The sequence below is a fragment of the Anastrepha ludens genome, chromosome 3 (genome assembly GCF_028408465.1).
Source record: "Anastrepha ludens isolate Willacy chromosome 3, idAnaLude1.1, whole genome shotgun sequence".
NCBI classification, from domain to species: Eukaryota; Metazoa; Arthropoda; class Insecta; order Diptera; family Tephritidae; genus Anastrepha; species Anastrepha ludens.
The window spans coordinates 36,030,344-36,042,692 of NC_071499.1; the positions used below are offsets into that span (position 1 = coordinate 36,030,344).

At 36.2% G+C, this 12,349-nt stretch overlaps 1 protein-coding gene across 3 annotated transcripts in view; it reads right to left on the reverse strand.

The window, feature by feature from the left end:
• Positions 1-4,902: 4,902 nt before the first annotated feature.
• The window catches only part of LOC128857414 (allatostatin-A receptor-like), a 123,850-nt gene continuing 116,403 nt past the window's right edge, over positions 4,903-12,349 (reverse strand). For 2 of the 3 annotated variants that reach the window (XM_054093173.1, XM_054093172.1), the window contains 3 exons: positions 11,390-11,465; positions 5,513-5,668; positions 4,903-5,403 (listed from right to left, as the gene is read on the reverse strand). In XM_054093173.1, the coding sequence (XP_053949148.1) occupies positions 5,305-5,403; positions 5,513-5,668; positions 11,390-11,465 (331 nt within the window). In that variant the 3' untranslated portion in view covers positions 4,903-5,304. The remainder of the gene's footprint in view (positions 5,404-5,512; positions 5,669-11,389; positions 11,466-12,349) is intronic. The other variant, XR_008453938.1, reaches the window with a different exon arrangement.

Here is a 12,349-nt window from a genome sequence, read left to right on the forward strand (position 1 = left end):
ACTTTTTTTGTTGCCTATTATCCTTAAAATATGTCCACTTAGCATATAAGAATCTATTATATTTATTGGCTTAATAAATAAGTAAATAAGAATTTATTAGTATTAGTAAGACCGCGTTTTTAACTTCTCACCAGTACCACAAGTTTTTTATGTTCCAGCTGGGACCCAGGTTAAGAAAAATTATTATCTCCACCTATATATGTATACAAATGTAGAAAGTTCCTTCAAAAGCTCGACGCAAAAAATACTACCCCGGTTTTAAACATTTTTGGATGTCTATGGATCGTAGATGGGTAATTTTATCTAGTTGTTGCCAATTATTTGTTTCAAAAAAGTTGTTTGTTAAAAAATACACATTAGTGTATAAGTATCGAGGCAAGTAGTTTTAAGAAATTATATTCTAAACAATTTTTTTTTATAGCGTTGCCAGCTGAATTTTATTGCAAAAATAGCAACGTGTCACAAATTTTATTTGAATATTAAGACATAGGTATCAAATGAAAAAAATCATTTTTTTAGTCATTTTATCAGGGAGTTGCCAGCTGTTTGTATTTAAAAAAAGTTGTTTATTAAAAATACACTTGAGTATCGAGGAAAGTAGTTTTAAAAAACTTCTATTGTACAATAAAAACAAATTTTTATTGACAGCATTGCCAGCTGAATTTTATTGCAAAAAGAGCAACTTATCAAACATTTTATTTCAGCCTTAAGCCATAGACATTAAATGGAAAATGTTTAAATAACTTTAATAAAAACATTGTTTTATCTGATGTTGCCACATGATTTTTATTGCAAAAAAACAACTCTCATTTCAATACTAAGATATGAACATTTGACGCAAGTTGTTTAAAACAGCTTTAATATCAAATATGTTTTGCTGGTGTTGCCACCTAATAAATCGCTAACAAAAATACATTCATTGGAAAAAAAAAAATGTAAAGTGTGTTTTCAAGGTATTATAAAAATTTGATTGGTTGGTTCATTTCCTTTTACACCCTAGAGAACTACTAAATTTTTACTATAAAAAGCTGAAATAAATGCATAAACCTATTTTATTCTTACGTTTGCTTTCTTTCTTATGCCCAATAGTAAAATGATTTAACCTCTGATGTCCATACCTTCCAATACGAAAGATGGTTCATCACATCATCTGACTGGGGCTGCATGCATTCACAAATGAACGCCAATAGTGATGAAAAAACAAAACAAATCTTGATTGTCACAAAATCATAGATATACATGTCGTAAAATAACACCCACTATCCATGCTATCGGCGATAGTTTGACAACTCTAACCAATGGTATGTACTGAGCTAACGAATCGTGCCGTCGATTGCCATTTTTGTCTAATGAATTATAGGAGTTTTCTGATAAATTTAAATAAGGTATCATCAACTGTATCAGTAATAAAATCACAGCCGCAATCCGACAATTTATCTAATCCCAAGAACCCTATTTAATGTTTGAAAAAACATTCTGACATTACGTGCCAAAGTTTCGAGCCATTCAGAGCCAAGCTAAGCGAGTTATAGCACTTTTACTGAAAGGTTATATGTCAAAGTTTCAGGCCCATCAGAGAAAATTGACGGAGTTACAGATAAGCACACATAATAAAACGGGCAATGCTGCTGGAATAGCAGTCTTTGACCAGATATAATTCCGAGCTCTTGGAATAACGTAGAACCGTTTGTCGTGGAAACTCCTTAATTTACCAAAATTTGCTTTGTTGCTCCAATATTTACTAAAAATCTTGGAAGTCGAGTTGTTGAGAATCTCATCCAATCAGTATACGAGATTGTCACTTCTGGTTATAGTTTCTCCATTCCGAACATTTTCGAAGAATTGGATTTTAGAACTTGAATTTTAAAATACATAATTTTGCCTTTTTTTTGTGGGGATGGGTATGTAAGTCTCTGTGCGTTTATTTTTCCACAAAAAAATTCGAAAATAAGTGTTTACTTGATCAGCTGGCTTGACAGTTAAAAATATTATAATCTTAATTAGCAGCACGAAAAACTACTGCGGGGCAAAATCTAAACCCCATTTTGAAGATAAATTGAATAAACTTTGCTCAGCTCATGGGGAGCACATCTCTGAGCTATTCCATGGCTTATTATGGACAATCCTGAAAGACCTAATCATGGTAAAGAGGCTATGTGCTCGTTATAAATGAATATATTTTTTATTTGAGAGACTCTTGTATGAGAAATGACATCACACGCTGGCATGAATCCGAGAAATATAATTTTGAATGTCTCTGCGGCGGAATTTGAGAAATGTTATGGGCTATGCTGACATCGGTCTATTTTGTCTCATTGACATTGACCGGCGACTTCAGAAAATCTCACATAAAAAAATCTAAAGGCGGCAATATACGTTACCTTTGCGGTTATCTCTAGCCTCAATAAATTCCTCCATCTACAAGTAGGGCAACATCGAGACGAACTGCAAAAATTGTAGGAGAAGCTCGGGCAAATAGCCCATAAGAGATGAACAAGCTAATTACGCAGATATCATGGAAATGAATATAACGCTGATATGTGCTAGAAAATAATATGCCCTTTCTTGTTTCGAAATGTTTTCCAAGTTGTGACTGCCACGATTTCTTGCAGCAACTTTTTCTTGCAGAAACTTTTTCTACATAACCCTCAAGCCATTCACAATAAAGCTGTATCATTCGCCCATGCTGATCGATCGCGAAACTTATCATGGTGATTTGGTAAGAGGATTGAATAATTAGCAACATGAGCATGTCAAAATCGACCACAAGGATGGATTTGGATTTGATTAACTCTCTACTATTTATATAGCACTAGCTGTACCCGGCGCGCGTTGCTACGCCAACAACTAAAATAAATTTAAGAAAAATTACTTTAAGGAAAAATCAGTACACAAATATTCAATACATTCCAAATCATTTTGTTCACTTTGTTTATTTCGAAAAAATTCTGACATTACAAAGTTTAGTTTCAATTCGATGTTCATTGAAGTGCTGTGGAATAAACAATATTTCTTGTTTTTCCATCTGGCGAGTAGACGAACAATTCAGAAGGTTTTCCGACACGTGAGCAAGGCACATAGAGCTGTTCATGTGAGAAGCATGGATTCTCTAAATTTAAACCACACACTCGTAACGATTGTCCTTGAGCTTTGTTAATAGTCATTGCGAAAGCGAGTTGCACCAGGAACTGTAAACGTTTGAATTCGAACGGCATATCTGTCGGGATCATTGGGATACGTGGCAACAGTACGTCTTCACCTTTGAATTTTCCAGTCAAAATTGTTGCCTCGATAACATTGTTCATCATTTTCTGGACTGAGAGTCTCGTTCCGTTGTAAAGTCGTAGTAGATTTAAGTTTCGAAGAAGAATGATGGGTACGCCAATTTTCAATGTAAGAACGTGGGGCGGTATGCCTGGCAAATCAAACGAATTCAAGAATTCAGTTGGATAGTTGACAACCTCGTCTTGATTCTCCACAGTATCGATGGACTTATATGTTGTCGTTTCACTGGGTATTCCATGCTGAATGGTGAAGTTGATGGTATTGACATCGATGTTTTTGGCTGCTAATATAGCACGCGTACTGAGACACTGATGGTTTTTGTAGTTTTGTGCAATGGTTGGGGAAATTTTTTGCACCAATTCGTCGATGATTTCTGTAATCTTACAGAAGTTTGCTGGCAGGCTGACACATTGTGTAGATTTATCAATTTCCATTCGCTCATTCCCAATATCCAGTAATTGTTTTGCAAAAGTTCCAGCCTATGCATCCCGTTGTAGTTGGACACGCATGTTAGTTTTCAAAGTCAATTGCTGTAAATGACGCCATGGAACTGATGATTTAAGACATGCATTAATTTCATCAGCGGGTGTTGAACGTAGTATAATGGGCAGTGTTTGTCGAAAATCACCAGACAATAAAATGAGTGCGAATACGGTGTCGCACCGGCTGTTCCTCTCAAATCTCGCAGTGTACGGCAAGCGTCAAGTATCTATGAAAAACAGTCCACCGCTTTGTTCTGTGATTGCACGCATAATTCTGTCAAATGCAATGCGTTGTTCTGGGATCAACTGCGGAAGATTTGTTCAAACGAATGTCCCCAGTTTGTCAAAATCATAGTGTGTTTCTCGTTGCAAATCACGATGGAAAAGGTTGTTTGCAGGTCGGTTTGAAGCAGGCATTCCCAGTTGCACCAGTGCCTTGTTAGCGATTGTCAAACATATGTCTTGAATCAAAATCTATGTTACATCTATGAACATATCATATTCGTTTCTTCTGTGTAAAAATACATGGTCGTACTAATTTTTATGACAATCGGTTGAAAAGGGCATAAGTTGCTACTCTGCAGCGCCACCTGGTGGCGAGTTGCATCAATCAGCATATTCTACAAACCTTCTCTGTGGCAAAATACATATATATACCAATTTTTATAATAATCGGTCCAGTAGTTTTTGAGTTCATCGATGGCATACAGACACACATTCATTTTTATAAATAAAGAAGAAGAAGATGAAAATGAAAATCTTTATTTTAGCCTTTATGCGCTCCTGCAGCTGGTTCACAAATCTAAAATATGATTGACGTATGGCGCCATTAGCAAAAATTATAAATATTCTGATGGGATGATTCATTTTGTGCCACTCTGCAAAACTTTGTAGATGAAGAAGAACTACACAGGCCTAATAATTTTCATTTACCTTTAATTTACCTTGCAAATATTCCAAACTAAATACATATAATATAAAAACGAGAAAAAAATAATTATTTTCAGTAACAGTTTTATTAGCATAAATTTTTAATTTAATTATTTACAAATGAACATAATTTAATATTTGCAAATAGTTTATAATACATAGTAGTAGATTTTCAAATTTCAAAATGTTAATTTTCAAAATCCAAACATTCATGAGATATTTCAAAATATGTACGGAAGAAAAATGTTATTTTTTTACACAAATATTTTAATTATAAATCTCATTCAATTCCTTCACATCGCTTTCAATTTTACACAAAGTTTTATCTGAGAAACAGCTTTGATTTTCTATAACTAGGGTTAAATATTGAATAGGCATTACAAATTTACATTAGGACCAATACATACTTACATACATACATGGAATAAATTCGTTCACATATTCATTAGCACAGCTAAATATTTATCATTTACATTTGTGCGTGTATTTACAATAACAAAAAGTTAAATATACCTATACAAGAAGTAGTTATTCCAGATAAATAGTAACAAAACACCGCTGCATTCATTCAAAAATTCGAACTCTTTCGTAAAATCCGTTCGGCTGTTCACAGCATATCCACATTGGACGGTCCATTGCCAGTGGTGCGTGTCGTTTTAGTGATTTGATGCGTGACAATAAGTGGCTGATGACCACAGACCACAATCTGCGGAAAATATAGACGTACAAAATATTAGCGTTATAAAGCGCTAAGAATTTCTTGTATTTATAGGAAAATTTTTTTTAAGTATTTTACTGGCTACAAGCGCACTCACCTTGCGAAACGCCTTCCGGAAATTATCCGATAGAAACGCATATAAAATTGGATTAACGCAAGAGCTGGTGTAAGCCAATACATGGGAGACAATTTGTACCATAACCGATAACGGAGTGCCAGGATACCTATCCAACGCTTTTAGCACAAGAATGACCTGTAAAAACAAAACAAAAACAAGAGTGGATTGCATGAAAGAGGGAAGGTAAAACTGGGGGCAGGTCTATTGAACGGAGGAATTATAGGTGGAATACGTTAAGTAAAATATTTTTAAAAACTAATTTTGTTTATGAAAACCCACATTTTTTTATATTTTTTTTAAACGTTTGAGTGAAAATCGTAAAATATAAAAAATTTTATAATTTCTGCTTAATAACAGTACAGACTTTTCTCATGGGTAGTAATGCGCCCTTTTACTGAACAAATCGTCCCTTGTGCCAGAAATACTTTTTTTTGTTCACTCCACTCGGGAGACGATTAAGGTCACTAGGAGCTCCCTTCTTTGACAGCCTGGGGCAGTGCTCCAACTTAAATGCCATCGACCTTCTCCGTTACATCAACAGCACCGGTTAGCTACAGATATTTGCCCCTTGGAGGTCTCATTAAGGTATACAAACTTGCTAAACACGCGACTATCAATTTGCTTGACAGTTCATTTCAATTTTAAGCATCTGCAATTATGGCGCCTTTTTAATTTGCTGCGTTGGTTTACCTAAAATAAAGTACATATTCCGCTTTAAGTCAAAGTCCAGCAATTAGTTATCATAGCAATTTCGCTATACTTTCAAGGTTCATTTAATGTTCTCCTTGCCATTAGGATTCACTGCCATCGGTGGAATAAAAAGAAGAAAAATTAGCAAAGCAGCAAAACAAAGGTAGTGCAGTCAGTTTCACGTCAAAGCTATGCTAAAAATGTAAAGTGACTAGTTCCTCTGCAGGATAATTTAAAATTTATAGTAGCCTTAAGTAAAATTTTCTAAACAAGTCACAGCTCATGAGGAAATGCTAAGTTCCATTTCATATTCCATTGCCAGCCTGGTATAAAAACAGCAAAAATGATTATATCCATCATTCATCGCTTGAAAATATGGCACAACTTCTCCGAATTTATAGCGATTGGAAAAAATAGTATTTTGTGCTTGAATAATAGCCATTTTGTTTAAAATCATAGCAGAAGTATTTGAATTTTAAATTTTAATAACTTAAACTTTTTGTAGTCTCTAAACGGTTTAAGACGATTAGTTACCAAATTAATTTACAGCTGAACAAATAGCAAAATGTAGGCGAATATTGTGGTAGCGCTGCATAAATAACATATAAATCTTGAAATATGAAACAGAAAATATAATCAAATAATATATGCAAGTATATTTCATATACAATTCAACTTTTCTAGTTTTTGTTATATCATGAATTTTTCCATGAATTCCTAAATAAAATATTTTCATTTTTCCGAATATTGGAATTTAAACAATTTGATTGACTTTGACTTCTACTGAAATTATTTAAATCTGAATAAAAATATAGAAACAATATCAATTGCATTTATGCAAATAAATATGAGCATATTTTTCTGATAATTTTACGGCACACACAACTACTTGAATGCGTTTAAAAATGCTTCTCTCATTGACGCACAGGAAATGTAATTCCATTTCTAATTACATTTTCTTGTGTGCAGTTCCACCCTTTTACACAATTCTTACTATTCTTGTGTGAACTTTGCCATCGTTTATACAGTAATATTGATTGCATACCAACCTACTATTATAAGCATATTAAAACAAGCAGGTCGAACACACTTCTCTTTCAAGGTAACTCATACGCCTTGTGAAACATGCAAATGTAGCCTTCGTAGGTATATGTATGCTTTAGATTCACACGCACCTCGATCTCAACCAACACTCTTGAATGCACAATAATACGTGAAATAAAATGTGAAATATTTCCTCAAGCAAAAATTGCATGAAAAGGGAGAATTTAAACTGGTTTGTTTATTGAGTTGGCGCATTGTCCCAGGCTGCCCAAAAAAGGAGCACACAGTAACCTTAATCGTTTAGTTGCTAAGACCGTATATTTACCCAGAATGTGCTCAACAGTATCCTTCTCTGAAAGGCCCCCACACCTTCTGCAATGGGGGTTAAGTTTTAAACCTAGCTTATTCGCATGTGTGCCGTTCATCCAGTGATTTGTGAACACAACTACGAGTTTGGAAATTGAATGACGTGGTGTCGCCAGGACTATCAGCGTCTATTGTGCTGGGCGCAAAGGGCTTTTGAAAAAACACATGAAAAAATGGTATCCGCTTTCTTAAGAAACAAACTATGCGATTCTCCTTTAGCACCGGGTAGGAGATCCCTGAAACCAATTCCGTCGACTCCTTCCTGGAAATCTCCTTCTGTGTCCTGGAACCCAGATCAGAGACATGTTACATACGCACCCAGGAGATTTGATCTCCTCCTTATAGGTGTTGACTAGCTTGGCTGGCACCATGACATCGTCAAAGCCTTGATCGCAGCTCAACTATCGAAAAAAAATATTTTAATATCTCTTTCGCTTCTAAGTACCCAAAGCAGTTTGTGTGCCTGCAGGATCGTAAAGACTTCTGCCTGATAAACACTAGCAGTATTCGGCAGTTTAACGGAAATAGGTAAATTGGCTGATTTAGAGAAAACCCCTGCTCCAATCGGAAGTCGGAGCCGTCATCTTGGAGCCGTCAGTAAAGACAGAGGTATCAGCAGTGGTACAGATTTGCCTGTCATTCCTATCCTGCCTACTTGGAAAGATTGCCCCGGTATGACCCTCGAACTCTAGTTTGCGGATAGAGATATTTGTCCAAAGTTCCATGAAATACTGCCTAGAAATGCTACCATGCCGCTTGAAAGATTGCCTTCAGAGGTCAACCTCCTTTAAGGGGTTATACGCAGTTATGTCTTTCCAAAAAATACGATTTTTTTATTGCATTTTTGTAATGTACATATATTCAAAACTATACGCACGAAATTTGAAGTAGATTTAAGCAATACTTTCGGAGTTATACCTAAATATGTAGAGATGCCTCGGCACGTTTTAAGGTAGGTATTGAAACTTTAAACGTGTTTTTTTCAAAACGGCATTTTTCAAGTCGGTGTACACGATATCTCGAAAACGGCTTGTTTGATCGGTCAACCGTTTTAACTCAATCTTTAAAGATACATTTTCTAGTAATTAATCGTTCCTTTTGTAAATCTGATACTTGTTTTCCATTTTATAATCAATTTACGGCCAAATTTAAACGTAAAAATCGAAATCATTTCTTTTAAAAGCTGCCATTTTGTGAAAATTCACTATTTTGATTAGCCGAACGATTAATTACTAGATAATCTAATATATTAACAAAATTTGTTTGGTTTTTTGATTTCAGATAATCCAATCCTGAGTTACGATGTACACCGTAAATCGTCTTTTTTTAAAGGAGGTTCCAGAAATCGCCTGCAGCGCGCTATATAATCAACATTTTCATAAATAAAAAATTTTGTTACGTTCTTGAAGGATGCTTTTATAAACGCCAAAAATGTTCAAATTAAAATATTCTGAAGTTTCTTCAGGATAAATCCTTGACAACCCGTATATACAACCCGTTAACTGCGTATAACCTCTTAACGTGATTAAACTTTGAGCAGATAATGTAAAAGTTAGTGGGAAGTAAACGCGAAATGATATCGACCTTTTAATCAATGCAAAAATGTATTAATGAGTGGATAATATTGGAGGTTGAATTAGTTTTAAAGGTGACACACAGATGGCGCTATTTATCACTTTATCGCGTTGGCAATACTGAATATATATTCATGACAAAGCCTCATCCCTAGGCTTTGTTTATCAGTATCTGTCATTTCGCTGAAGTATAAACAACGCAGTGTTTTCGTGCTCCGAGTATGTCAACTTTCGTGCCGTCGAAACGCAATTTGCGGGAAGCTTTGCTTTTCTGCTTCAATTTGAAAAAAAATACAGCCCAAGCCCGTGAATTGCTGCAGGAGGCCTACCCAGGCCATACTCCGTCGATTTCAACATGTGAGTACTGGTTTCGACGATTCAAAAGTGGTGATTTTCACACCGAAGACAAGGAGCGTCTTGGCCAGCCCAAAAAGTTCGAGGACGCGGAATTGGGGGAATTGGTAAACGAGGACTCGTGCCAAACCCAAGAAGAGCTTGCTGAATCATTGGGCGTTGATAAATCAACCGTTTGCAAGCGTCTAAAAGCGATGGGAATGATCCAAAAGCAAGGACATTGGGTCCCGTACGAGTTGAAGCTGCGCGACGTCGAACGGCGACTTTTTACGTGCGAATTGCTGATCGAGTGACAAAATCGGAAGGGTTTTTTGCATCGGGTGGTGACTGGCGACGAAAAATGGATCCACTACGATAACCCAAAACGCAAAAAATCATGGGGTTTGCCCGGCCACGCATCAACGTCGACGGCCAAGCAGAATATTCACGGCAAAAAAATCATGCTCTGCATTTGGTGGGATCAGGTCGGCGTCGTATATTTAGAGCTACTCCAACCGGGCGAAACAATCACGGGGGATCGTTACCGACTGCAATTGATGCGTTTAAGCCGGGCATTGAAAGAAAAACGGCCGGAAACGGTAAAAAGGCTCGACAAGGTTATTTTGCAACATGAAAACGCTCGGCCGCATGTTGCTCAACCTGTCAAAAAATACCTTGGAACGCTTGGCTGGGAAGTGTTACCCCACCCGCCGTATAGTCCAGACATAGCTCCCTCCGATTATCATTTGTTTCGGCATATGAGTCTCGATTTGGCGGACCAGCGGTTCTCCTCGTACGAGGCTACCAAATATGGGTTGAGTCATGGATAGCCAAGCAGCGGCCAGAATTTTGGAGAAACGGCATCCGGAAATTGCTCGAAAGATGGGCGAAAGTTGTAGCTAGCGATGGCCAATACTTCGAATAAAATATTTTGTACCGTTTTTTTCACAATAAAGCCTCAAATCTTCGAAAAAAACCTTTAAAACTAATTCAACCTCCATATTAGTTTGGTGAAAAAGAAATCCATCATGTTTGCGACAGATTTTTGCGTAAATGGTTCAAAAATGTTTTATGACCGATCTTTAGCTCCTGGATAATGCTACGACTACTAACATGCCGTTTAACTTCGATTACTTTTGGTATTTTATCGACATTTTCTTTAGCATCAAAAATGCCTGAACGGAAACAACGAAGCCAAAATTGCCGTAATCAGCTGCTTAAGTATGGGCACCGGCACCATAACCCCCATTCACAACTTCAGCTTGCATTTTGCCCCATATCAAAAAAGACTGTAAATTGTAACGAATTTTCTCTTTGTTGAATTCGATTGTTAACACCCTGTAACTCACGACTGAATGGAATTAACAAAAAGAGGCAAAAGAATTTTTTTAGTGTGAAATGATACTTTGACAACTAGCACAAACTTTGAATTGCTTGATCGATACTTTACGAGATGTCGATCACTACAGCCATCTATCGAGGAAATAATGGATTTCCTTTTCCCCAAACTAAATTTTGATATCAGTTACTGGCAAATGCTGGAAACTTATTGTTTTTGCTTTTCCTTATGTAAAGTTCATGCAGAAACATTCTAAATGATTAAACATGAAAAAAATTGTTAGTGTATTGCACTTAAGTTGTTATTGTTTTAGATTATATTTGTTACTTAAAACAAATTTCATATGCATGTGGAACTACAGATTTTTTTCAATAATGACAAGTACCCAGTTTTCCATAATCTCTTCAAATAAACTTTCTAAAAGACTTTCAAACTCAGTTAATAATACAATTTTGTGATATCATTTAAAGTAATAACTATTTCCAACAATATACTTTTGCTCATACTTACATGTATGGGAAGCCAACAAATAGCAAACGCAAGCACCACAATAACTACCATGCGGGTCACACGCCGCTTACCTTTCCTGAAAAGAAAATAATAAAATCAAAGTCACATTTGAAAATTCTTAAGCGTTTTTATCAAAGTAAAATTTATTGTTTAGCGACTTTATTTGCGGAGTGCGCCAATAACAATAATTCCCTGGTAGCTACTTTCGTTAAAATAAAAAGACGCAGCGCGTTCGGTTATACCTTACAAGTGTCCTCTTTATAAAGTAAATTAAATTGATAATTAATTACTAAAAGACAAATTTTTAAATGCCATTTAGCGTAACAACATTTTTTTGGCAAAATAAAAAGTGATTATTGTCGAAGCTTAGATTAGATTAGATTCGATTTGTGGGGGGTTGAACAAGTCAAAGTACTCAGTCAGTAGACCATTGTACTACAACCGAATAGATATCAGTAGAAAGAATAGAGAGATAGGGAAGATAAAATGTGGGTCGTAAGACGGTTAAATTAATTTGAGGTCACTCTTCCACAAATCTCTTGGGTTCATTGATGAGTTTTAAGAGATCCGAAAGAGGAAGAGTATGAACTTAGTCCATACTCAGTGTATCGCAACCCAGTATCCTAAGTCTGATTCTGGAAAATGCAAGACAGCTACAGAGAAAATGCTCTGCAAGACAGGATAGGCATATCGGGCTGTCCACGACCCCCATGGTAGTCATATGCTGACCACAGACGTTGTGCCCTGTGATTACACCCACCAGTACTCTCAGGTCCTTCCAGCTGAGTTTTAGGAGAAAGGTCGCTGTTTTCCTGTTGGGTTCTTTCACTTGGCTACTCTGCACGAGTTCAACTCAGACCAACGTCCTCTATGAGTAGACCTCATGAAGTCCTCAATCCATAGCTGAATCGATGCGGAATTGACCACCTAGTAAGGGTTCAGGGCCTAGTGGCATACATG